General features: G+C 50.4%; 1 protein-coding gene across 1 annotated transcript in view; it reads right to left on the reverse strand.

Moving 5' to 3' along the window:
• Window positions 1-1,476: 1,476 nt before the first annotated feature.
• Window positions 1,477-27,616, reverse strand: part of UBE2QL1 (ubiquitin conjugating enzyme E2 Q family like 1) — a 41,484-nt gene continuing 15,344 nt past the window's right edge. The window contains exon 2 of the mRNA XM_025451298.3: window positions 1,477-2,819. Within this exon, the coding sequence (XP_025307083.1) occupies window positions 2,688-2,819 (132 nt within the window). The 3' untranslated portion in view covers window positions 1,477-2,687. The remainder of the gene's footprint in view (window positions 2,820-27,616) is intronic.

A 27,616-nucleotide genomic window follows, 5' to 3' on the forward strand; every position in this document is an offset into this window, starting at 1 on the left:
GCCAGTCATCCCCCTGCTGTCCATCTAAAGAGGGACAGCTTTCTTGGCCCATGTGGGAAGATGACCCCAGCCAACCACTTGCTGGGTCTGGAGCAAGCTTCCCTCCCACCCTGGGCCCCAAGGTCGGTGGGGTCAGCAGGCCTTGGCCACGGCCAGGCTCCCCACTGTTTAGCCAACGCTGTCCGCCTGCGATGCCTCCAGCCGCTGAAAAGGGAGTTCTTCCGAGGAAGGGTCAAAGCAATAGTTGTGTGTTCAATTATTTTCCCCTGCTTTTCAAATGAGAAAGTCTTACCAATTTAAGTGAAAAATGGCATTTCTTTCACTAAAGAATATTTCTTCTACAACTTTCAGTTTTTAACAAACCTAATGGAAATCACAAGCAAAAGAAATCAAATTCAGGGTGTGCGGAGGGCTTGAGACTGGGCCACATGTCCCCCACCCCCACCCCCATCACTGTTGGCAGTGACCGAGCCCACCCTCAGGTGGTCATGAAACTCCTGGCCACATGCAAGTGTGGCAGACCCAGAACCAACCGTGGACGTGTCTTCGATCAGCTGGCGGCCAGCACGGAGCGGCAGGCTCCTGATACACACTCCCTGTGGTATACACACGGTGTATACTTTATGTGTATCTACACAGTATATACTCTGTTTATCCAAACACATCCGTATGCCTCTAGAAAGAAAGTTACTTTACGTTTTACATCAGAAGAGGGAAGCATCCAGAAAGAAATAAGCTCGGGTGCTTCCCCCAGTAGGCTGCTTCTGTCTTGTATCTTTGACACTCACTCTTCCAATATCCCAGGACGACAAGTGGCCCGAGAGCCCAAGACCATGCCCTAAATGTCAGGTTTCAGGATGGAGAGTTCCACTTGGAAGGATCGGATGAAAGAATGGTTTCAGTTCTTTGTCATCGAATTTAGTGACTATAATTACTCAGCAGGAACGTGAGTGGGCAGCCATGCATCCTCAATGCATTGCCGTCCTGGTGGACAGAGCTGCATGTGTATTAGGGGCACAGGAGAAAGTGGTTAATAATAAAAGCAGCAAAAAAAGGGTCGATTTGGTGAATGGTCGGTCATGCTGGGAGCTGACTCCTGTCCTCTGAGGCTGGGTCACTGGGACCTCTGACAACCTGGGACAGGTGAACAGGTCTGCGACTTAGCCAAAACTGCCCTAAGGATTTTATGTAATCAGCAAAGATTTCTTTTCCTTTGCAATGGGAAAATACAGTTCGCAACACCCAAGTCTGGCCCAATCAACCCTTAATGCTTCCTGTTAGCTTCTACTTGCCTCCCTGATTGCTTCTGGGGACCCTGCTAATCCACTGGAGTTTTGCAAAGACCGTGGGTTCCTTCATGTTTTGTACCTCGTTGTACAATGTCATCGTGGCCTTCGGAATATTAAGTTCTAAAAACAGATTAGATGTATTCAATGGCAGGATAGCCCCCAATGACTGGATTCTTGAGGCCGTGAGTCAGGTATGCATGATTTTATTTAAAATGTGTCCAATAAGATTTTCCACCTGGGATGAACATTTTACCTCTTTCCCACGTATTATTATAAACAGTGTTTCCTCACTTCATGGAGTTTCTTAGAAAGTTCTAAGTAACTTAACAGAAGAGAAAAATGAAAGTGTGGGAGATGGAATAACGGGGAGTTTATATCACAGCGAGGGTGCTCACGCATCACGCAGCCCGGCCCCCCCGGGACACACAAGTGACAGGAGGGTGAGGGAATAGACCCGGTCATGCAAGTCCTCGTACCGTCACTTGGGATCCGTTGGCAGTTCTGGCATTCCCTGTCACTAGCACGTGAATAGGATGAGTCAGCTGACTTCAGGGAATGGGAAATCGTCTCTTGCTCTGGGTGGTGGGTTGACCAGCTGGGAGAAGACAGGAACACGAATGCGGTGTCGTAGGAGCGTTTCAGAGTACCGAGGGGGCTGTCCCACTGCCGGTGCGTCGGGAGCACGCCCCGCGTCCGCACGGCTGCATGTCCACGGCGGCCACAGCGGCCCTGCCTTTTGTCCCCGGGCACCGGGTTATCTGGGGACAGCCGCACACCACAGCATCAGCAGAGAGCGCACGTTTTCACCCAGTGGGCAGTTGTAGTTTTAAGTCACTAGAACCTGGCAATGAGAAATTTTTTTCAGGAGCCAGAGGCCAGGACACAAATGAAGTCTACATGTCGTCACACGGGGCCACGGAAGGACACGTCTCCGAGTTACGCTGACCTGCCAGGGAGAGAAACAGAGACACAGAGCACAGCGATGCAGGGCGTTCCTAGCGAATGTGAGCGGTGCCATGGGCGTGAGGTGGGTGGAGCAGTAGGCGCTGGTCTCCTGTCTGCTCTTTGGAGCTGCTGTCTGGGAAGAAGCCAAGGGCGGTGTGAGGGGGCGGGCGGAGGGGCGGGCGGGCTGGGGAACGTCACCAGCTCCACATGGGTTCTAAGGTGACTTCGAGATGGCCACTCATTTACCATCGAAACCTAATCCCGAACAGCGTTCGCTCCCTCGTTCTCCCTGTAAACACATCTGTTCATAAATAACTTAAACGTCTCCTTGGCATTCAGGATTCAGTTCCGGCTGGAGTAGAAAAGGGTGAGGATGCTCGGCGTTGAGGAGGAGATGTCGGGAACTCGTGTGTGTGGACAGGTGGCTGGAGCGTCTCCCGCACGTCGAGGACATCAGCCATCAGACACGGGCGGGGTGACCCAGCCGTACTTTTCATGCGTCTTCACCAAACTCTTAAAGGTAGCTTCGGCTTCCTTGCGGCTGAAGGACTTTTTGGATTTGCCGGCCTTTCTACAGATCCGCCCCTGCGGGAGAGGGAAAGGGACACCAGGTTAGAACCCCCTAGACGGGCGCCAAGCAGAGCAGGGCGCCGAGCTGTCGGGACGGGAGGGGTGCGGCCCGGCTTCCACTGGCGCCTCATCCCTGAGCCCGGGAAGCACCTGCTCTGTGTCCTCGGCTCCCCACGGCTGTCCCAGGAGAGGCAGACGGGGTCCCTGGGCCGGGGCGCTCCTATGGCCATTCCTCCTTGCTCCCCGAGGATGCTTCCCTGTGATTTCCAGCCTCCCCCACAACCGAAGAGGCAGAGATTCATAGTTAGCTGTGTCCGTGCAGCTATTCACACACACATTTCAAAAGTCAAGCTCAAGCTCAGGACCAATGGGTGAATTTCTGGTCATTCATGTCACGTGGGAGCCACTTCATGAGAAGACGGGGAGGGCATTTTTGAGGAGGAGGGAGTCTGTCTGGAGTCCCAAGAGGGAGCAAAGATGAGGGTTGGTGCTCCTTTACACAATCCAGGAGACAGATCGGGGCACCGGGACCAGGCGTTCCTGACCCAAAAGATGGGACATCTGCATCTGCAGTGGACAAGAGCATCTAAACCATCTCAGAATGGATGCAGAAAGCTCTAGATCGTGAGGGAGAAGGAACCTGCAGGCACTACTGACATGACTGTGTCTCAGGCTACGCTCTCCTTTCCAGAAAGCAGTGGGAATGAGGTTTATTTGGCATCTGAGGGAAGGAACACATGGAAGGCAAAGAGGAGCTCTGGCCAGGCGGGAGCCTCGGTCGGCAAGGGCCAGCACGGCTCTCACCACCCAGCCTCAGGGTCCTTCACGAGGCCTCCTGGTCACCAGGAACACCCTGAGCCTCTCCTGCATGCTCCCTGGTGCTCACTTCCTTGGGCCCCTCCTGGAAGACCTGCATGTCTTTCTGAGCATCTCATGCGCGCATGTTGCAGGTGGAGTGGAGGAGATCGTTGACATCTACCCGCCTGCAAGCTGCACACACCGTCTCCAACCATCTCCTCCACTAACAAGTCTCTGTGAACAGGCCCTCTGCCTTTCAACACCTAACAGTTCTGTCGCGGCACACCTGTGTCATCTGTGTCGCAAGGTGACCTGAACTGGAACCGGGCCTCACCACCAGCAGCCTGACTGGTGCTCCCTTGGATGGGCATCCAGGACAGTGGCCACTGGGCCTGTGTGACTACAGGCAGGCAAGGCCCACCCCATCTTGGCGGTGTCGGATAATCCACTGACGAGTCTGGGGGGAAGGCCGTTGTACCGGCCTTGTCATTCAAGGGGAAAATGGTGCCCAATCACCAGAAACTGGGAATGAAAGAGTGTTTCGTGTTCTTATATTCAGAACATCTGGTTCAACATTTGGCCTTTTAACACTGGAGACTGAGACCAGTGCCCAGGGAAGGAGCCAGAAATCCAGAGTTGCCGCTGGGCCTGCCCTCTCTGGACATCTTTCTGGCTGGGCTTATCTGCTGATGGGGGGCAGTGCCACCTCATCTAATCTGCTGCTCACTTCACACCAAAAGTGGTGCTAAAGGAGCAAAGGAAGGATGAAAGAGAAGAAGGCGGGAGATTGCCACTCACTGACTTCCAGAAACCTCCCCAGGCCTCTCCAGCATGCGACTCCTAGTTTGAATTTTATAACTTCCTCCATTGCTTACACGGTATAGTCACATTTGATATAAAGGGACCACGGGAAGCTAATACATTTATAATGATCATCCTGATGGCTTGAGATCAAAGTCTAAAGTTGCTTGATTAAACAAGCAAACACATCTTTGCAGGGATACCAGCATCAATTTCTACATCAAATGGGAACAAATATCAAGCTTTATTCTTTTGCCTAAAATGCAGATCCTAGCCATCTCTATCACTCCTGTCTCTAACTCCAAAAGTTTGTGGTATGGTTTGACAATTCTGAACTGAAAACAGACAGGCAAACACAAACTCACCATAATCTTGGAATATTCTGTTGTTTTTGGCGTGAACATACACTTTGCCTGTTCTTTCTGAAAGTCCCAACTATTACAAAACACAACAGACAAAACCCCAAATGAACAGACCACTCTTTGTTTCCCTTTCTTCCCAGGAAACATTATGAACATCAAGCCCCAGCACTCAGTCAATTCAGCAACCAGGAGACAGAGCCTACTGTAACCCCGCCAGGTCTCTGTGCCCTCGCTACCCTCAACTGCCCATGAAGACCTTTCCCCTCATCTGGTGTCTCTGGAGTTTTAATTCATAGCTAACAGACCTCTCTTCACAGATTGCCTGTCCCCTTCTTGATAGGCTGTTTCAATATCACCCAGGGGAACATGGAGCTTGAAATGTACCACTTACGTTGCCTGGCCCAGCCAAGGTGGCTGAGCTGGTTTTGCTGAGATGCTCCTGAGGTGCCCACTGCATCAAGACGTGGGGGTGCTCCATGTTCCCCGGGGCCCTTGATGTTCAAGGTCATTCTGCTGTGGAGCCGGCTCCCGGTCTTCCCTCCAGGTGCCGTCCGTCCCCTGGAACACGGACTGTGGGGAAACCTTTGGCTCAACTGCTCTGACCCGCTGTGTTGCCCTCTCTTAAGTGGGGACAGGATTCCCTGCCCAGCATCATTATAAGCATCAGATGAGATGCTGAACTTGGAAGCACTTTGAAAAACGTAAATTGCATTACAATGACTAAAAAACGGTCCTTATTGTCGTGACATTCATATTTCTTCCTTGTCTGGTTCCATGTAACTAATAACCAGAGTCTCTCCTGGAGGGTTTCCTGGAATAAATCTTGTTTCTCCTAAAACACCTCTACTTGTATTTAATGTGAACAGATCTGGATGTGACAATTTACTCAACCCGCTGTGATAGCTTCGTGTAATCGTTAGTTTAGATAAGTAAACACCCTCTCTCTCCTGAGCCCCAGACAGTAAACGTACAGGTAAGAGCAACCGGAGGCTTTTCCCTTAATGCCCTTAAAAATTCTCACCGTAATGCTGATGCACCGTGGGGCTAATGAGACTAGTTCTCTAGGGCTGTGTGTAACAAGACCATTAGTTAGTACTTCGGTTTGACTTTTGTGTGGAGGAGCCAATCACAATAATCCAACATGAAAAATTCTATACAGCTACACATGTCTACACTTTTCTACACGACTCCAAACTCAGATCCACATGTCAGTCCCTTCAATGGCCTCCATGACCTCAATGTACATGGTGAATTTCATTCATTCATTCATTCATTCATTCATTCATTCATTCATTCATTCATTCTGTCGGATACAGGGCCTAGAAAGACAAAGGGATAGTGGTCCCTGCCTGTAGGAGCTTCGAGCCATCATGGCATGGGCTGCAGGGACAGAAGGTGCACATCAGAGCTTCCCAGCCTCAGTCCTCGGCATCATGGGCCAGGTCCTTCTCTGTGGTGGGCATCCTGTGAACTTTAGGATATTATGCCGTGTTGTTGGTCTCCACCTACTAGATACAGCGCAACCTGCCCCACTAGAGTTATGACAACCAAATCGTCTCCAGACATTGTCACATGTCTCCTCAGGGGTCAGATCACCCCCTTTGAGAGTGGCTGGCATATGGAATAAAGAGGGCATGGGGCAAAGAGGAGGTCCGTTCGTTTCCTATTTGTTTATCAAAGGATTGCGATAAGTCTTCCCAACTTAGGAACTGCTGGTTACTGGGACTGCAGGGCTTTCTAAGGTGGAAATGATTCTGGTCCTCACACAGCTTGGAGGGGAGGATGGGTTCTACTGTGGGGTAGGGGAGGGTGGGGGGGAGGAGTAGCGCCGGTTGTCTGTGCATCAAGAAAGGCTTCTGTACGATGACACTTGAGCTGAGCCTGGACATGTGGGTGGCAGGTGCTCACCAGGCTGTGGTGGCAAGCATAAGGGGTCCCAGAGCAGAAGTTGAAACAGCTGGCTGTATTCAGAGAACAATGGAAAAGACACTGGTGAATTTGGGGCACAGGGCCTGTGTGTGTGTGTGTGTGTGTGCACACGTATGCTAGGGTGAGAGTGCAGAACTCAACAGACTTGGCTTCAAATCCCTGCTCCAACACTTCCTGGCTGTGTGACCTTGGGTGAGTTACTTAACCTCTCTGAATCTTGCTTTCCTTATCTGTAAAATAAGCATAAGAAGAACGTGATATGCCCTGGGTTTTTATATGGACTTAATGTATTAAAACACGTAAGATAAGATGCTTGGCATAGCGCCAGGCACAGGTGGACACAGTAAATGGGGCTTTTAGGTTTTGGAACTCACAGACAATCTCACCTTTTGACCAAGTTAGCTTCATTCTGGCCTCTTGAAAACACACACACACACACACACGCACACACTCTTTCTGTTTTTTGTGTATATTATGACTTGGTTTCTTTTATTTATTTATTTTTTTTGACTTGGTTTATTCTGTCACAGAGTGTCTGCGGGCAAATCCAGTAGTTCACATTTATGTGGCTCATTTCCCAGCTTTTTCAATAACGTCTATTTTAACAGGTTGAGATAAATACACTCATTCTATATTTCTCCCTTGATTAGATTTTTCTTCTACTTTATTTTTCTTTGCAAACCTACTTCCGTGGCATTTCTGCATTTCATTCGTCCATGAATTATAGGCTTCTGCTCTTTTAAAAATAGTTTCCAGACTCTCATGTGAAGTTTTGGGGTTCTTTCCCTCATTTCCTGGGCTGAATTACAGAGCGGCTACTTGTTTTCAAAGTCTTTGAAAGTTTAATTGTTAGTTTACAAGCGCTCACCATCCCTAACCCCTCCAAAAGGAGTTTCTAATGTGTGCTGTTTGCTCAGCCTCCCTCCCTAACATGGCAGAGGAGACCCAGAACAGAGGAAGTGCCAGGGCCGTGGGGAGGAGAAGGCGCGCTCGCCGGATCTCTGAAAGGAGGTCCACCTGGAAAGGCAGCCGTGATTTCACCTAAGGCCTAACCTGCAAAGCAGATCAGCTTACAAAGTTCTAGAGCACAGATAAGACCCTACAACAGGTGAGGCAGCTTCAAAGAAATGTTTCCAAATCAAAACAGTTACACTGAGCTGTTGGCCAGCAAGGGAGGGACTTCAACAGGATCCCATCCAGTGAGGCAAAAAACAGAAGCTGGGAGCAGGAATATGCTCATTTGATTCTGCAGCACTTAGCAGGGGTCTGAGAATGTGTGTGTGAGTATGCATGTTGGCATGCATGTCCATGCATGTGCTCAAATGTGGATATGAGTGTGTGCGTGTGCATGCATGTGTGCACATGTGGATATCGGAGTGTGTGCATGCATGTGGGCACATGTAGATATCTGAGTGTGTGTGTGTGTGTATGAATGTGCTCGCATTGGATATGACAGTGTGTGTGCATGTACTCACATGTGGATGTGTGTGTATGCATGGTGCACATGTGGATATGAGTGTGTGTATGCATGTGCTCACACATGGATATGAATGTGTGTGCATGCATGTGGATATTAGTGTGTGTGCGTGTATGTGCTCACATGTGAATGAGTGTGTGTGTGTGCATGCGTGTGTGCACACGTGGATATCTCTGTGTGCGTGCATGTATATAGGGTCCCTGTAGTGAAGTGGCCGCTGACAGAACCCAAGAGGAACCCTGAGGGAAACCCTCCTGGCTGAGTCAGGGAAGCCCCAGGCCACAATGGGCCCATTTGCGGGGTGGTCAGTGGATACTGGGAGACCCCTCACCTGCCTGGGAGTCTGCCCAGCACCAGCCAAGGCAGGGAGAGGGAGCACCAAGGAGCTAGGAGAGCCAAAGGGGAAGGGGCAAACTGATGCAGTGCTCCCAACATCTGGGGGTGGACCGTTTGTGGCTGTGGAGCCTGTCCTGTGCCCTGGGATGCTTGGCAGCGTCCCTGGCCTCAGCCCACCAGATGCCAATAGTTGCCCCATGCCAGTGGTGACAACCACATCTCCACAACCACAGTATCCTCTGACATTCCCCACTCTAGGTCAAGCAGGGAGCATGCTGGGCGAGTGCACATGGGTGCATCTACCTTGGCCTCGGGGCTAGACAGGCAGGGAAGACTTCCTGGAGGAAGTGTTCAGAGGGTGGACTCAAAGGACAAATTAGAAGGTGTGCGTCCAGGTATTCCTGGGAGGACAGAGAGAGAGAGGAGGCTGGGACAGGAGATACATTAGTTCCTAGGGCTCCTGTAACAGAATGCCAGACCAGGGAGCTGAGATCAACAGAAATCTATTTCTCACAGTTCTGGAGGCCAGAAGTCCAGGATTGAGGTGCCAGCAGGGCTGTTTCTGGGAGCTTTAGGGGAGAATTTTTGCCAGGCCTCCCCCAGATTCTGGTGGTCTGTTGGCCATTGCCAGCATCCCCTAGCTTGCAGACACATCACCCCGATCTCTGCCTTCATGTTCACATGGCCTTCTCCCAGCGGGTCTCTGTTTCCAAACTTCCCTCTTCTTACCAGGACACTGACCACTGATGACCTCGTCTTAACTTTACATCTGCTAAGATCCTTCATCCAAAGGAGGACACATTCACAGGTGAGGGAAGGGGTGGCCAGGACTTCAATATATGCTTGGGGGACATAAGCCCTCCCACTGCAGAGGTAAGGGTGATAGATCCTCTACCATCATCCTGCAGCATCTGGACCTCTCCCGTGGGTGGCAAATCATCGAGTCAGGTGTCCTTTTGGGATAGGTCCACTTGGGAGGTGGGTGGCTGGTCAAGTGTGAGACGGTGGCCAATTGGAGAAGAATCTGTCATGTGGCCAAGGAGGCCTGGGACACTCTGGGTTTCTGATCCAGGAGGAAATAGGTTTACAGGATCAGATCCTGAGTCCCTTGGAGTTGGCTGGATTTGGGATGTGTATCAGAAATGCAGCACACAAAGCCGAAGGAGGCTGCTGGAGATGGTGCTTGGGGCTCTCACATCACGGGGTCCAATGACAGACGTGGGGAGGGTCCACTGGGGAGAGAGGAGGGAGGGGACATGGCCACTGGCTCTTGAGTAACCTGCTCTCCCAGTACCTAGCTCCGTGCCTGAGTCCCAGGCACACTGACACCTGTTGCGGGGGTGAGCCTTTGGAGAGGGGTAACAAGGAACTGGCCCGTGTGCAGTGGCGAGATGCCGAGATGCCGGGTGGTGAGCACGGCCTGGTGATGGCAGAGCCAGTGACATACTGTCTTAGCACTGCCCCAAGAGAGGGACTGGGGAGCAGGCGGGGACAGGCAAGGGCGCATCAGGAGTGCTCCGGCTGGCAGTGCACAGGTGCCTGGTGAGCCAGAAAAGCACCACGGTGTGTGTGATGCTCCCGTGATATATAATGAAATCGGAACTTTAAAAACTCTTCTTGGCTTTATACTTTAGCAATTTCTGCCATTAATACCAAACAAGTCTGGTTCTTAAATACAGTTTGGCTATAATAAACTCCCAAGAAAGTAACCTGTATTTCCCAAAGATTTATTCAGTGCCTACCACCCAACAGAGCTCCAGGGGTTTGCTGGGGATACCAGGTGAGACCAGGTGAGGGAGACGCACAGGGCTGCACCCAGGAGCCTAGGGGTGGAGGCAGGGGTGAATGAATGAATGAGCACTTTTGGCCAGAGTCAACCTCCCTGTCCTGGCAGGACCACTGACCTGCTTTCCTATGGCATTGGGTCTTACCAGGGTGGAGTTCCAGAATATTGCTCAGGATACAAAGCCACTTCACTCAGGAAGGACTGTTCACTTCTTAGAACATACTAGAATTTTCCATTGAGAAATCTTACATAAACTATTCTCTACTAGAGCCTCTACTATTTTCCCAATGACTGGTAATAAATGTACTCAGATATTTTCTCTTAAATTTGTGAACATCTTAGAATGTCAAAGACAGCATCAATTTTATATAAACTTGGATAATATTCAGTAGGAATTACACTTGGAGCTACCTTACTTAATATTATCATAAAACATCCTTGAGCCACTGGCAGCACCAAAGGCATGGCTCATGGATATTTCTGATGCTTGCAAAACATAAGCATCTCCTTCCTTTACACTTTAAAGACAGCTCTAGCAATTACTGAATCTCTTCTGAGACAGATGGTCTTTTCCTGGAAGAAGCAAGCAGAGAAAAAGAAACTTTGTACTAAAAATTTAAATTATTTTAGATAATCATTTCAAAAAAAAATCTTGGGGTGGGGGGGATTTCCATTAATACTTCTACTTCTGCTTAAGCAGCCGGGTCCCCGTGGGTTTCATTAGCGGCACTAGAACACAGTAAGTGATGGTTAGACGTACTTATTAAAGGCAGTCATGGCAGCTGTGTGTCAGGCATTGTTCTCAGGACGGGGTTTGAACACACACATTAAACCCTCCGTGAAAGCCCAGCAGGTAGGTTTTGCTACAATCAACCCCGACTTTCAGATGAATAAGCAGACACAGAGAGGTCAAGTAATGTGCTCAGAGTCACACAGTACTCAGAGTAAGTGCAGTACTGAGCCCAAGGCCAGGCCGGCTCTCAAAAACAAGGAGAAAGGTTGCATGTGCAAGAGAAGGAGAACAAGATACTGACCACCGACTGCACACAATGCTGCCCAGCCCGGCCTTCTCCCACTGGACATGGGATGCGCTGAGGTCACTGACCCCCTCCGTCGTCCCTCTGCACCCTCTTTATAACAGAGGGCTCTGGGCCCACCATCCCTTGTTTAAACCTTATTTAAACAGGGGGCTCTGGGCCTACGGTTCATTTAAACCCCGAGCTCGGGGATCCCTGGGTGGCGCAGCGGTTTGGTGCCTGCCTTTGGCCCAGGGCGTGATCCCGGAGACCCGGGATCGAATCCCACATTGGGCTCCCGGTGCATGGAGCCTGCTTCTCCCTCTGCCTGTCTCTGTCTCTGTCTCTCTCTCTCTCTCTCTGTGACTATCATAAATAAAAAAATATATAAAAAATAATAATAATAAAAATAAACCCCGAGCTGATGTGCATTGGATCTACCCAGTTCTCCCTTGGTCCCCTCCTCAACCCTGGTGGACCTTCCTCAGTGAGACAGACACCTGCTCACTCACGGTCCCTGTCCCTCCAGATGACGGGCAGTCTGTCGTTGCCGCTTCTGCTAGACAGAGAATGCAAAGAGAGCTCATCAACAGGCCAAGCCAAGGACACCACATTCCATTTTCATGGCTAAAGGATTTGTTTAGCACAAAACTGCCACTCCTTCAGCGTCTTTGACTTATGAGGTAAATCCAGCTGCCTATGTAATGGGTTCTAGAGAAGTCCTGCCAGCACAGCTCTGTCCCTGGTATCACAGGCAAACTCACCGGGCGCTCCACACACTGGCCTATCTTCACTCACGTAAATCTTTCTCCCGTGGACCTGGCTCCATGGGCATGAACAGGTGATGTTAACTGTCTAGGTTTCAGCAGCCCCGGCCTTCTTATAGGATCGCTCTGTATCTGTTTCTTTTTTTCTTTTTTTTTTTTTTTTAAGATTTTATTTATTTATTCATGAGAGACATGGAGAGAGAGCAGAGACACAGACAGAGGGAAGCAGGCTCCACGCAGGGAGCCCGATGCGGGACTTGATCCCAGGACCCTGGGATCATGACCTGAGTTGAGGGCAGACTCTCAGCTGCTGAGCCACCAGGTGCCCCGCTCTGCATCTGGTCTGTGCTGAGTGAGTGATCGGCAGGAAATGTGGCATTTCCTTACCCAGCGTGACCTCCCAGACCGGAATCTTGGCCACGTCATCCCCTACACACTGGACCTTCCTTAGGGCACCATATTTCTCCTCACCTTGGAACACATTTTGAAAAGGATGAGGATCAACATCTTCCCCACAGCGCCCGCTGGTGTTTCCGTCTTGGTGGCTCAGTCCTCACTGCACCCTCCTTTCCAGGGACCGGGACTCCCCTCACCCTGACTCGTGGCCACCCACCTGTTCCACAGGCCCCGATGCCAGAAGCTGTCTTTGTTGCCACAGTGCCTTGATTTAAGAAGCAGGCCCAGAGGACCTGGAGCCTCAGATGAGGAGGGATGTACTTGGATTTGGGGGTTGTTGGGTGGCACAGGCCGGATCGTCCTCTCTCCCCAGGAGGGCCTTTGGGAATCAGCAGAGCTGACGGCTGCCAGCGAGGTGAGACGCCCACTCTGCACTCCTCGTACCTTTTGTCCCACAGAAGGCAGGTCTGCTGGTAAGGATCCCTCACCTCTGCAGCTTCGCCCCACGGGAGTGGAGGGGACCCGCCTCCGGCCAGGGGTCTGCTTGATGTCAGGACCCTCCGTAAGCAGCTGCACCCTCCACCCAGTCCCGCCGTACAGCGCCGTGTGGAAGAGTACTCTCTCACACAGACAACAGCAACAACAAGGCCACTGAAAGGAGCTCCAAAGATGCGAGGGAGACCAAGAATGTCACTGGAAAATGTGACAGGAACCGTCCCTGGGCATTCACCTATCAAAACAGGGGCGTCCGCTGTGTTCTGCTCTGTGGCCTGCTGGCAGGAGCTTCGTGCATCTGACAAAATAATCCCAAACTGGGCTGTTCTGGAAAAATCACATCAAGAAGGAACACGAAGACTTTCACAGGCAACTAAGGTAACATATGCTTTTACTCTCGAGACAGTTTCCAGTTTCAGGAGGCACACGTGTCTTTGCGATTTATGGTGGCCCTTTGTCTCTGAGCCACCTCTCCAAGCGGTATGACTTGTAACGACACAGAAAGCTCTTGCCACACAACACGGCTGGCACAGGGACTCCCAAACTGCAGGAAATTATGCAACATTAAATAAATAAAGCTAATGAGACTTTGAAATCATCGGGACTCTTGAGAATATTTTCCGGAAAAATTCAAATGTCAAAATGCTATGATTTGGGTTCCAATTCTCTAAACTCCCCGCGAAGATGGGTGGAGGCAGGCACACCTGAGTCCCTGGATCTGGGGTCACCGGACTCCGGGCGAAGGGAAGTTTCTACCTGTCTTTAGGTCAGGAGGGGGCCTCTTGCACCCTGTGAACGGCAGGTCATCATTGGGGGCAACTGGCATCCAGTGAAGACAGTTGTGGTTGGCTGTTACAAATCCAAAGAAGGTTTTCCTACCGAGGACACAGCTCGCAAATGGGCGTCACCAACCCAATATGATCGAAGGTTGCCCAAAGCCATGAAAGGAACAGAAAAGGCACCCCCAAGGGCTAGCTTGTGCATCGCAAAGCCTGTCTGCTCTGTCGCACGCTCACGTATCCTGGCGTGATCTAGGGTTCTGTGCACCTGAGGAACGCTCCCCGCCCCCCGGAGTTTCTGTTTCGTGGGACCATCATGATGAGTCACTGCAGTGGAGCCCTGCACACGGCTCCCCAGCACAGCAATGCCTGCTCAGCTGCTCCGCCACCCAGACACCCACCCCATGGAGTCTTAATATGGGCTGTTTGCCCCTATGGCCCTGTTGGGCCTCCAAATGCCAGAGAACTCTTAATATCCACACACCTTATAGTAAGTAAGCTTGAACCTCCTTGCATTTGCCCTGACAACACAATTTTTATTGTTTTGTGCACTGGCTGCTAATGAGGTGCTAATGAGGTGCCAGGGTGGTAGATATGGGAGGCATGGCACCCTCACCTCCTGGCCATAATTAGACTGCGTGCTGCTGGAAAGAAGAGAAGGGTGAGGGAGACCAGCCCCCCTGAGGTCTCCAGACACTCACCGGACACCCAAGCCACACCTGAGGCACTTTGCCAGCCTGACGCCCGAGGACGGCGAAGGGTCCTGAGCCTTGTCAATCAGTGGGGGTGATGAACTTCTCTCCTAACTCACGCTGTCCTGATGCACTGTCTTAAAAAATGAAGGGTATTTTCATAAATCACACTTTCTGGCAGGTCTGGAGGTGAAATACAGCATCCATGACAGAGGCAAGTTCTGGAAAGCCCGTGCATTTCTGAATCCACCAGACGTCAGCATTTTGCCCCCATGTCTGGGCTCTACTGCTCCTGGAATTGCAGTCCCTCCAATACCCCTGGTCTCCTCTGGCTCCCCGCAGGCTCTTACCCCTGCATTTCCCCTGACCCCTGCCTTCCTACCCCCAACCCTCTGCTGAGCGCTGGGGTCTCATTAAATTAAGAGCTCTGAGCATTTACAGTCCACTGGCAGTGTGCTCTGCATAACAGGGTAAAGGTGAAGGATTCAAACCATTTCAGAGCTACACACCATCATCCCACCTCCCCATATTTGCCGGTGATATGCAGGGGACAGTCCCAGCACACACGTTTTCTGTTTGCAAGGAAACGCTGGGCAACGTTACGGCACAAAATAGCTAAGTGTTGAGAAAGCAGGGAGCGGGGATCTTTCTGGAAAATGCAGAGTTCTGTTATCACAAAATAGTCTTAAGACTGCAATCAAGAACGGAATTGGTTCTAAATTCAAATGTCTGGGCTCTGGCTGAACAGTTTAGAAAACCAAGGGACTGATTTTGGCTGACCTAATAAAAGTGATTTTCTATAAGCAACTAGGATGGCTATTATTACTTTTAGGTCATTACTTTGGGGATGTTCTGATTCCCACTCTTTTATTTGTATAATGGTGTTGCCATAAGATCTTTTCTTTCTGATTAAGTAAAAATTATAAGAAGAATTCAATCAGTGATTTTTATATACATCACTGGGGATCTTTAAGCAGTGCACACTTTATAACACAATATGGGTAAACCTTGTGCCAGTCCCTGTCCTGAGAGCTTTCCACGTGCAGACTTGCTGTGTCCTCACCAGGGAGGAACTGCTGTGACTTCCCTTATCATGGGGAAACTGAGGCAGAAGTTCAATTGCTGAGGTCACAGAGCAGGTAGGTGGTGAAACCAGGGCTTGAACTCACGCAGCTGGGCTCCAGTGTCCATACTCCCAACCACTCTGCTATGCTTGAGACAGAAACAACAGGTGATGGGATTATAAATAGGAGGTGCCCGCTGTAGCGGCCCACACCCTAAATGTGCCTAACTCATGAGCAGGTTTGCATGATACTGGTGCAATTTTTAATTGAGCATTTCATAATCATATTCAAACACTAAACAGATTTTCAGGCAACATATCCAATTGTGCCAATCCCCTCTTGGAAAACCAAAGGTCACTTTATTTATTTATTTCAGACTCTCAAGTTCTTTCCCAGGCCCACCTCACCCCCAATCGGGATCAGGATTGCATTTGACTCATTTCCTCTTTTCCCCAAATTTCCTCCTCTGCATGAGGGCCCTGAGCTTTGGGGCCAGAGGACGAGGTTTTCTCTTCCTCCAGTCCCTTCCGTGATGACACTGACTCGCTGCACACGCGGGGGTGCGTCTCTCTCTAATCCAAACGCAGGTGGATGCTGAGAACAGCAGCCACAGACTCCACGAGGATGCAAGCAGCACATCCTTGCTGGGGGCGAGCACAACAAAGCACGGGTGGCAGGGGTGTCCTGGAGGCAGAACCAGGCTCATTCAGAGGCTACTCGAGCCCCTGCTTTACAAGGCTGTTAGGGGAATCACTTCTTACAGCTGGATCACAGTCCTTGCAAAGCTTGCAACAGCTTTTACATCATTTTCAAATGACCTTTCTCCTTTGCATCTGGCCCCCGGTGAGGCAGGCTGAGCCACTGTTCCCTTCCCCCATACAGGAACAGAGACAGATGTTGGCCGCCGGGAACCTTGGCCACCCCACTAAGAAGGGCCGGGACACAATCTGATTCCTACATATTCCTCCCACCTTATCCAGTGCACTAAGCAGCAGATCTGACCAAACCCTACAGATTGGGAGAATTTTAGGAAGGGACCAAAATGAACCTCTAACTCCTACATATCTGAACTCAGGGCATGAGGTTGAGGGGCAAACCACTTGTCACTTGTGTCATGATCAAGACCCGAGGCTCTGGCATCGTGGCTCATCATCTTGGGTACCCGAGTCCTCACCTCCAGCCTCGTGTGACTACGTACCCAGCACCCAACGGTGTGTAGGTGTGCTTCCTGAAGAGCAAATGACGAATCTTGAAGAATTATCGACATTGACCTCAGGGCTACTTCACGTCCCAGCTAGAATGCCAAAGCAATGGTAGTACACTCGGGTTGCCACTTCCCAACACGTGTCCCGTGTGGTATTCCACACGCGTTAGCTCATCTGCGTCTCACTCACGAAGCACACTTGTTGCAGTTTTGCAAATGATCGGGTGGAAAATAAAGAGGCAAGTGACTTCTCGGTGGTAGCAGAAAGGGTAAATGACAGTGTCCCTCAACGACCTCAGCGTATTTCTGGAATTAGAGTTAGAACCCCACGAATGTAAAGTTTGGGGAAATGGTGTCCTCTATAAACTGATCGGACATTCATGGGACACACCAGCATCCCGTTGGCTCTAAGAACTGTGGCTACGTCTGTGTAAGCCAGGACGTTCCAACCTCACCCCGTTCCCAGCACACCGCCCCCAGCCCGCACCGGTCGTTAACAGCCTAAGAACCAGTGCTCGGTGCTGGACAGGCACCCCACAGAAGCACAGACGGTGGCGGTGGGCACTGCCCGTCAGACCCCACGTGTGCTGGCCCTGGCAGGCTAGAAACTTCAGCCAGCACTCAATCTCTACCACAGCTTTCCAGGAAGTGTCTTTTATAAGGAGAACATGTTCAGAAAACTGGAATTTCAAAGTGAAATCTCCCATGTTTACTGAAAACACCTCATGCAGCGTGTTGTCCTGTTTGCAGTCCAAACTTCTGCAGGGGGCCGGTCGCAGGGCATGCTAACCAGAGGCCAGGGGAGTTAGGAGCAAACACAGCAGTTGACCCCACATATATTCTGTAGTGATGGTTTACGTGGTGGAGGCACAGGTTTTCAAACGAATCTTCTGGCTTTGTTATTTCATATCTCTGTTGGCTTCTGTGATGATCTGGATACAGACATGAAGCTTTTTCCATCTTCATATTTGAACTGGCAAAAAGGATACTTTTGATTTGGATTTGTTTGTCTGCTTCTCATGATATCGAGAGTTTTTCTGTGCCACCAGGATGTAGTATTCCGCTGACCTCATTACTTGTAGCTGGTAAAACCACCTACACAGAAAATCCTATAGGCTTAGCTATTTTTTTTTAAACCACTTTATTGAGGTATGGTTGACATATCAAGAGCCGCATGCATGCATTTAATGGGTACAACTGGGTGAGTTGAACACGCGGTGATTTTTGATGAACTTGACGTGGCACAGGTTAGGGCTTTGCAAACAGCCACGTGCTTCCCAGCTCCCACCATCAGCTTGTGGCTCGGCGGCCAGCGCTGGGCAGTGGACTGGGAGCAGAGGTGATGTGTGTCCTTCCCTCTGGGGTGGGGGGGCATCAGGAGCCCATGTGCTGACCCAGCCCCATCCCCTGTCCCTGTGAGCTTAGGGGCCACGTGTTCCCGATGGGGAGGGCAATAGGGTGCAAAGGGGCATCCAGCCACAGCAGACCAGGTGCAGGAAGTATGTGTTCATTGCATCATGCTGGATTTCGGGGGATGCTCTGCTGCAGACAGTAAATCACCATGAGCAAAACTCTTGACAAGTGATTGAAAAACCTTACATGGAACAGTAATGACTCACGAAAAACAAAGATGAGCAAAGAAGACGTCTTGTCCTATCTGGATGTTAGAGTAGGAGGCCGGTCTTAAAGGCACGTGCACATAGTATTTGTGCAGGAGCAGTCCTATCTAGGGGATTTGTCACAGGATAAAAATGCCTCCCCCCAAATAAATAAATAAATAAAGGTAGCAAAAGAGGGCCAGGTGGGTCAGTAGATGGGGAGGAAGCGGGGTCACCTCACAGAGGGAAAGGAAGGTGGATTTCTACCTGGACAGCACAGAAAGACAATGGGCTAAATTTAAATGCAAACGCATGGTCACAAAGCCAATGGAAGAAAATAGACCATGATGTGATGTAACAGTCTTCACACACAGCTTTGACCAAGAAAAGAGGGAGAAACAACTTCAAAATTAGAGAGCTTTTTCTTTTTCCAATAAAAGATGAGAGAGAGCAAGAGAGAGAAAATGCATATACTAGGAGAAAATATGTACAATGTCTAAAACCCACACAAGAAATTATGTCTGGAAGACAAAGAGAGCTCCTGTAAACTGGCAAGAAAAAAACAGAAAACCCAAAGAAAAGTAGGGGGAAAATATGAACAGGCTATTAAGGAAAAAATCTGAACAGCTGACAAGTCCAGAGGGTAATGTCCAAATTTACTGGTTATTAGAGAACTAGACTTTAAAACAGAGGTAAGATATTACCTGTTCAGGGCAAGATTCAGGATAGAGGGTTTTCAGGAGGCCCATGAACTGGTCAGGGAAGCGACTGTGGAAGATTCTGGCAATACCTAGAGAAAGTCAGCATGCACAGGCCTGATGCTGGTGAGTCACGCCTGGACATAGCTCCCAGGAAAGTCTGCACTAAGTGTGTTCCTAAGGAGGCTAGTCTAAGGCAGTGAGCTGCAGTATTTATGTGACCACAAGAGCAGAGGACGGCTGGGGTCTCCCCAGACAGCAGAGGATTAAAAGTGGTCGATGATGCTGGGCACAGTGTACATAGCAGCAAGCACAAGTGTGACAGCTACGAGGGAGGGTACACGGATGGCTCATGAAACCACTGAAAACACAACGTGACATGCTTTACCAGGGCCCGAGCAGTTTAAAGAACATTTATGAAAAGCCCAGGGGGAGCTGAGGTGAACCCAACTCTCTCCATCTGGGGCAAAGGGACAGTCACAGAACAAATGAGGTGTAAGGTCATGTATCTGTGTAAATATATTATATATATACAAAAATGTGATTATTTTTCTATCAGGGGTAACAGGTTAGAAAATGTGAAGTAGACAAGCTTGTGGACAGTACCAACAAATACCCCATGACCCCGGGGTGGGCAGCCCCTGGTGATGCCCTGACGAACGCTCCTCCCTGGCGTGCATGTCCTCGAGTGATTCCTTCCCTCGAGTGTGCACGGGGCCTGTGACATACGTCTAACCAGCAGAGTATGGCAGGGGTGCTGGGACGTGTCTTCTGTTTGGGGTGCCTTCTCATCCTCTTGCGAGCTGCCACGGGAGCTGCCCCAGGGAGAGGCCTCCAGGAACAGCCGTCAAGGAACCCAACGCTGGTGGCACCATGAGTGACCCTGAAAGCGGAGCTCCCCGTCCAGGCTTTTGGATGGCAAGGCCTCTGCCGCAGTTCTGGCTGCCGCTTGAGGAGAGCCCAGAGCCAGATGCACCCAGCTGTGCCACGCTCGGATTCCCCAACCACAGAAATGGTGGGGCAGGAGGTGCTAGTTGTCTTAAGTCACTAAACTTGGGGATCAGTTGTTAACGGAGCAATAGTCAACTAACACAGAGTGCTCAGAATCAGTGTGACAAAAATGTTCTTAAAATAAGACCAATGACAATCACAAACAGGCAAAGGGGAAAAGCAAAAAATTCAAATGACAAAAAAAGACCATGTGGAAGATCTGCTATGAACTGAATTTCATCTCCCACCTGCCCCAAATCCATCCATTGAAGCCCTCAACTCTGGTGTGACTTGTGGTGATGGGGTCTCCGAGCAGGTGATGAAGGTTTCAGAGGCCACCAGGGTGGGCTCTAATCCAGTAGGACTGGTGTCCTCATAGGCGGAGGAAGAGGCACCAGAGCAGATGCGCGCACAGAGGAAAGGCCACGCCCGGACACGGCAAGATGCTGAACATCTGCACGCTGAGGACAGAGGCCTGGAAGACCTTCCAGAATCCCGTCGGCACCTTGACCTTGGACTTCCAGCCCCAGAACCGTGAGAAAGTAACTCTGTTGCTCAAGCCGACCGGGCTGGGCACTGGCTACGGCGGGCGGAGCAGAATAGCACGATGCTCAGTACCTCAAAAAATAAGACGTCAGGTAAGTTTAGGAAGACCTGCTTGCCAGCGAGATGAGGAAGTCCTGTCCCCTTCAGGGTTGGAGAGCTGTGGGGACGCCACTGTGCCCTGCCGTCCCCAGGAGTGTCGCTTGGCATAGCCTTCACGAAGGGCAATGTGACAACGTGCATCTGATCAGTACGTGGAGTGTCTCTGCCCTTTGAGCCAGAAACCCCCTTCTGGGAGCTGCCTTCACCGTAACACAGCACAAGTGAGCAAATGTGCGGGTTGCTCCTGAGGGAAGGACAGCTCAGAGGACAGGAATCCACCCATGTGCTGCTGGTGCTTGGTAGCTGTTTAAACAGTGGCCTTGATCTCGACCAGCTGATGAGAGTGACATCCACAATGCACTAGTGAGAAGAGGGGTGCAGACTTCACACCCAGACAGAGAGCACGATACATGAGAATTGCTACATGGGGGCAACTGTGTGTGTGCAGAAAACCAGTGCTTATCTCTAGCAGGTAGAATCATGGAGCTTTCGGTCTCTACTTTGTAAATTCGGTACTGCATGCATTTTGTACAGTAAGCATGTCTATAATCAGAAAAAAAACTCTGAAGCGCTCAAAAAGTGAGACAGAATAAACATACAGCATTACATGGTTGTGCATTATCACTAAATCTATGCTTTTTCTGGTCCCTTCATGAGATACAGAACCACTCATATTCACAGCAAGAATCCCAAATCATGGGACACCTGGGTGGCTCAGTGGTTGAGTGTCTGCCTTTCACTCAGGGTGTGATCCCGGGGTCCTGGGATCGAGTCCCACATCAGGATCCCTGCATGGAGCCTGCTTCTCCCTCTGCCTGTGTCTTTGCCTCTCTCTGTGTCTCTCATGAATAAATGAGTAAAATCTTTAAAGAAAAAAAAAAAAAAGAATCCCAAATCATGATGATCATGATGATGATGATAAAGGCTATAATATCAAACTGGCTCATCACAGGCCCTGACTCGAGTGGACCATCTGGAGATGGAAAAGGCCTGTTTCCAGAACTGTCCTCTGGGAAGGCAGGTCTTCTGAGGGGCCTGTCCAGGTCATTACACCATCCCCCTGTCTCCTAAGTACCTTTGTTTATCTGGACTCAACACTGGTGCGCAGAAGCTGACCTGCAATTCAGCCCCGACCAGGGCAGCTCAGTCATCACCAGCACTCTTCTGACCTCTGATGGCCACTGACCAATGCAGGATCTCGCCTGAGTGTCTATCTATGATGCTGTTGTTTTCACTTTCATTGCAGAAGGGCATCTGATTCCAACTCAGTAAATGCTGTTAAATTGAACTGCATTAGAGCAATCCATTTCCCTAAGAAATCATTATAATCAAGAAGGCAGATCAAAGTTGGCAGAAACAGAAAATCAGTTTCCTTTCCATTTAATTGCTTTGTTTGGTTAAATGCATGTAGTGGAAGAAAAAACCCTACAGACCATTTTAATTATGATCTTGTGGAAGTCAGGGATATCCTCCTGATATTAAAATGTGAACATCTAAGTATATTCTGTTTGAATAAGAAAATTATATAAACACTTTAATATGCCTTTTTGTATTATAAAAAGCCTTAGATTATATATATTAAGGACCCAATCTTTTGACATTCTTGCTGGGCTCTGATATTTGTGAGGTTTATGGAAAAGCCCTCTGCTTATGGACCCTCTGGGATCAGTGGGCCTCCATGGTCGGGCATGGGAAAGATGCTGAGTACCCTGTGCCAGCTTTGAGTCTGGACACACAGAACTAAGGCGCTCGTGACTGAGCAGCTGCAGGGAAGGCTCAGACCATGGTGCTGCCCTCCCTCAATGCTGGTGATGGAGCCAGTCTGCTTGCTCCATAGAGTCCCAAGTTCTGGGAAGACAAGAGAGGAGGGAGTTTTTAAGGGTGGACTGTAGATCCAGAAGAGGAGTCCAGGGAGGCTGGGGGAGAGGGCCATGTCTCCGTGTGTCAATCCTATTAGCTCTGCAGGGAGTCCTCCTGTAGGGGGAGCCCTGCCTGTTCTGGGGTCTGGCAGCAGGCTAGTGGAGAGATTTGGGCAGAGTTTGATGAATTTCTCTACTTAGAATAAAATAGAAAAGCACACAAAGTGCAAATTGCCTTCCCCTTAAACTCTGATGGACACGGTATATCACCAAAACCAGCCAAGTGCTGTTTCAAACAGTTTGATCAATAAAATTCACAATTAAGAATGGTCTTCTGATGTAACCATAAATTGAATGAGTAAAATTACCATGAAAATGGAACTGAGAGTTTTCAGAAAGCATCCTACATCTAAGTTTGATGAGGACCTCTAAAATGATAAAAGTAACTTTTGATTAAAAAATGCATCACCTTGGATGTTTCAGCATAAAAACCAATTGATCAACACACATTTTCTCTACTTTCTGCCTTCAGATGTCTACCACTGTGGAGTTCCAGGATCACAGACTCTCAGGAAGGTGTTTGAAATAACCATCAACCTTCTGGTCCTCCTGGATTATCTGCATCTCCTGCACCATGCCGACCCCTCCACACTCTCTTATTCACCCCATGTTCTCTTTCTCTGCAGCCCCAGGCCAATGCATGTGCTGGGGTGTTCTCTCTCCCAGCCACCTGCTCCCAGGGCTGGGATGACCAGGCTTCCCTGAGGCAGACACAGACCCTGGGGCAAGTGGAATCCAGAAACCCTGAGCCAGAGAGAAGCCACAGGATGGGTGACTACTCCAACCAGGGTGGGTCTGTTGAGACAGTCAGGGCTGGAGAGAGAGCTGAGAAGGAGGGACACACGGGAGGAACAGCATGAGAGCAGGGAAATAGCAACAGAAATGTTTCAATGGAAATAGCCAAACTGTCAAGTGGGGTCAAGCAAATGGTGCGAGCAGGAATGGGGAAACAGGGGAGTGCACAGCGGATGGATGGGGCCCCTGCTCCCCAGCTGGATAAACGTATGGGGGGAAGAAGCCCTGCAGGTGAGAAGGAAAAGGAAAGCATGGAAAAATAAAGACCATCAAGGGGTGCTGGGTGGCACAGTCGGTTAAACATCTGACTCCCGATCTCAGCTCAGGTCTTGATCTCAGGGTCCTGAGTTCAAGCCCCATGCTGGGTTCCATGCTGGGCATGGAGCCTGCTTAAGTTAAAAAAAGATAAAAAAAAAAAAAAAAAAAAAAAAGGCCATCATGATTATCAGGAAAAAGTAGAAAAGAAAGAAATTCTGGGAAAGCCAAGGAAAAACAAAGCACTTTGGAAAAGTTGGAGCTCACGAGAAGGAATGTGCAGTTGTGGGAGGCCAGGGGAGCCTGGTTATCACAGGCGACACCCCGAGGCAGCAGCACCCCAGTGCCAGGCCCCAGGCAACCAGGGCAGTGAGACGCCACGTTTGTGGCACAGTTGACATTCACACGTGCTTCAAAAGAAAGGCTGTTTTGGGCTCACTTATGTTCTCAATATTTATATGTTGATGTCCTAACCCCTAGGGCCTCAAGATCTAACTGTATTTGGACACAGAATCTTTCCAGAGGTGAATAACACAAAATGAAGCCATGTGGGCGGGCCGTAGTCCAATATGACAGGTGTCCTTGTAAGAGATCAGGACGCAGACCCGCAGGGAGGGACACCCAGGTGAGGACCAGGGAGAAGGCGGTGTGTCCAGTCAAGGAGAGAGACCTCAGGAGAAACCAAACCTGCCCACACCTCATTCTCCCATGTCAGCTTCCAGAACTACGAGAAAATCAATGTTTGTTGTTGAAGGCACCTGTCTGTGGTGCCTTGTGATCCCAGAATCCTTCAATAATAATAACAGGCTAATACAGGCTCCAACCAGAAAAGTCACAGCTGAATGGAAGGAGGGAAGGGAGAGAGAGGGACAGAACGAATTCACACAGTGGCACAGAAACCTCTGATCAGAACAAGGCCAGGAAGAAATGAAGGAAAAGATGTTTGAGGACAAGTTCTTTAAATCCCATCTGTCAGACAAAACAGCCCCAGGAATAGGACGGATGAGCTGGGCACAGGGAGCAGGGTCCCTCTCGCAGTCCAGATCCTGGCCTCTGTCAGGCATCTGCCTTGTGTGTTTTCTGGCAAGTAGGATGATGACATTTCGAGAGCATATGACTAAAAACAAAAACAATAAAACCAATTCTCGTTTCCTGAAACACCATGACCAGTAAATCTGGTGTTGAGAGAAGAAAAGAAAACTCAAATCATGTGGGATGCACATGGCGCTGGAGGCGAAATTATTTTGGTACTTGGTGTCAACCAGCAAACGCCTTTTGATTGAGTGTCGTTTTGTTGCTAAAAATGTCCACTTTCCCGACACTGCAATTACAGTGCGCTCCACACCCGTAATCTTCCTTTGATGATTCATGATCCTGCGGTACCTGAAGGTCATCACCTCAGTCTTCCTACAATAGCTGTGGAGTGACTACCAGCTGCAGGGCTAAGCCATCTCCCTGGGCTCCCTGTGTCTCCTGGGAGCCCCACCAAAACGCTCCTATGGGGACGTGCTCCCCTATGGAGAGGTGCTCTTATGGGGAGCTGCTCCTCCTGTGGGGAGATACTCCCCTGTGGGGATGTGGTGCTCCATTTATGGGAGCAGCTGCCCCATGGGGAGCATCCAGTTGTGCAGGCAGGGAGACAGCAGGGATAGCTGGAGGAAGCAGGCATCCAGCAAGCAGGGAGCAGACTGCTCTGGGGTTTGCACAGGGAAGGGAGCTACTCAGCTGGAGCTCAGGCCACGAGGAGAGCAGTGGGGAGAGCCAGAGGCTGCATGGAGGATGTGGGTAGAGATGGGCCTGCATAGATCTGTGATTCCAAGAGGAGACCTGGCCTTGGGGTGCTAAAGGGGAAGCCAAATTCCTCCTGGGGCAGCTCACTGAGTCTTCCCACGATGCCAAGTGACTCTGGTTCCAGTGTGTGAAGAGGAGGTGCAGAGCTGAAGGGAAAGAGAGGATGGGGGAGCGGAGGGGAGGACAAGGGGGCAGCAGGGAGGACAGAGGAGCAGTGGGAAGGATGGAGAGTGGAAGGGATGATGAGGGACCAGAGAGGAGGATGGAGGAGCAACGGGGAGGGCAGAGGAGCAGCGGGGAGGATGGGGTAGCAGGGAGAATGGGGAGTGATGGGGAGGACAGGGGAGCAGAGGGGAGGATGGGGGAATAGAGAGAAGGACGAGGGAGCAGAGGGGAGGATGGGAGTGGAGGAGAGGATGGGGGAGCCGAGGGGAAGATGGGGGAGTGGAGGAGAGGATGGGGGAGCGGAGGGGAGGATAGAGCAGCAGAGGGGATGATGGGGGAGTAGAGTGGAGGACGAAGGAGCAGAGGGGAGGATAGGAAGCAAAGGGCCAGCTATACCAGGGCCTGAGCAGCAGAGGGTGACAGCTGGTAGTGAGCGGGGAGGTGATAAACACAAAGGCGGATTAGATAAGTGCTCTGCACAGGAGGAAAAAGGAAGTTTGAAGTTGGGGAAAGGATGAGTCAAGATTCCATTTTCCTGAAGCCTGAGGGGGGTGACTGGAAGGACGAGTGGGTGCCATGTCCAGGGGGAGCTGGGGCGGAGACTGTGCTGATTCCCACGTAGGATGTGAGCTGGCTCCCGTGCTCCAGCTGTGGCCTCCTCCCTCTGCACCCAGAGTCGGAACTGTGGGGTCCTGGGTCCTGGGGGCTGGGGAGGTGCTTGGAGAGGCACAGGGGACCCCACAGAGCTGGGAGTGCAGGGTCTCCAGGGGTTCCCAAGCTCCTCTCTTCCTTCAGGGCAGTGGAGGCCAAGGTGGAGAACAGCCAGGTGTGGGGCAGCAATGTGGTGAGTTCTATTTTGCTAATTTCCTGGTTTTCTGTTAGGAAATTAAAGTCTTGCTCCTCTTGAGATATAATCTCAGATCGCCTGATACCTCACCTTGCTCTGAAATTCCAGGGTGAGTACGTGTTAAGAAGAGCCTAAGAAACTAAGGCAGCATCACATGTAGTAAGTGCCTGACTCTGGCCTTGGTCCTCATGGGCCAGGCCGAGGACGACATTATTAATCCATCACAGGGGTGGCTTGTCCTCAGGCACCAGCAGAGGTGGCCCTTCAGAGCTCTCAATGGCTCTCATGGCCCCTGGTGAAAATATCCAGAGCGGCAACAGCCGCACCCAAGTCCAAAAGCATCTACCTTGCAAAGGTCATTGAGGCATTTAAAATCCAAAGTGTGGGGGGGGAGAGGGGGAACCTGAGGCCTGTGTGCATACTCAGTGTCACTGTGCACCCCACCAAAGAGCCCTGGGCAGCGGCGGCCTGTCTGGATCCGCAGCTGTCACGAGGGTGCCCCCGGAGCATCGTGGAGGAGGGCTGGCAGGTGGAGGGCTGACCTCAGTTTTCCCCACGACCTCCACACAACTGCTCCGGTCCAGCTCTACCTGAACAGAGTGGCCAGCAGTGGCCAAGACCCCTCATGTATGTGATAGAGAACTCCACTACTTCTGATGAAGACCAGACAAAGAACATGTGTGCTGGAAAGTTCTACTGTAACGGACTGGAAGCTGTTTCTCATTTCTTTGCCATTGATGGGTAACAACTCACCAGTCTGACCTTGGAATTTTGGGATTCTGTCTGGTTCAGGATTTTAAATCTCTTGCAGAATTTGCTTTAAATGGTAAAGAAATGCCAATGTTATCAGAGCTCAATAAATGTCACTGAAAGCTTTGTTTACTGGTGAGCACATTCACTATGTCTACTTCTCCCAACCCTGCTTAATTATGTGATTCTATAAATTACAAAAACAAAAAACAACCTTAGAATATTCTGGACAAAAACCTTTGGTTTAAACTCATAGCACAAATGCTAAGCTTAAGCCTGGGCTTTAGGAAGTCTTTGGATCAAGGCCCAGCTCCTGGTCCCTTGTGGCTGACAGGGGCCTGAGGCCTATGCAGGATGGGAGGGGGTGGGTAGTGGCCACACCACAAGCCAACAACCTCTTAAGTCGTCACCAAAATGGAGGTATGGAAGGGTGTCCCACCCGAGGTCCCCCTCTCAG

Source organism: Canis lupus, chromosome 34 (genome assembly GCF_003254725.2).
Source record: "Canis lupus dingo isolate Sandy chromosome 34, ASM325472v2, whole genome shotgun sequence".
In the NCBI taxonomy this organism is placed as follows: Eukaryota; Metazoa; Chordata; class Mammalia; order Carnivora; family Canidae; genus Canis; species Canis lupus.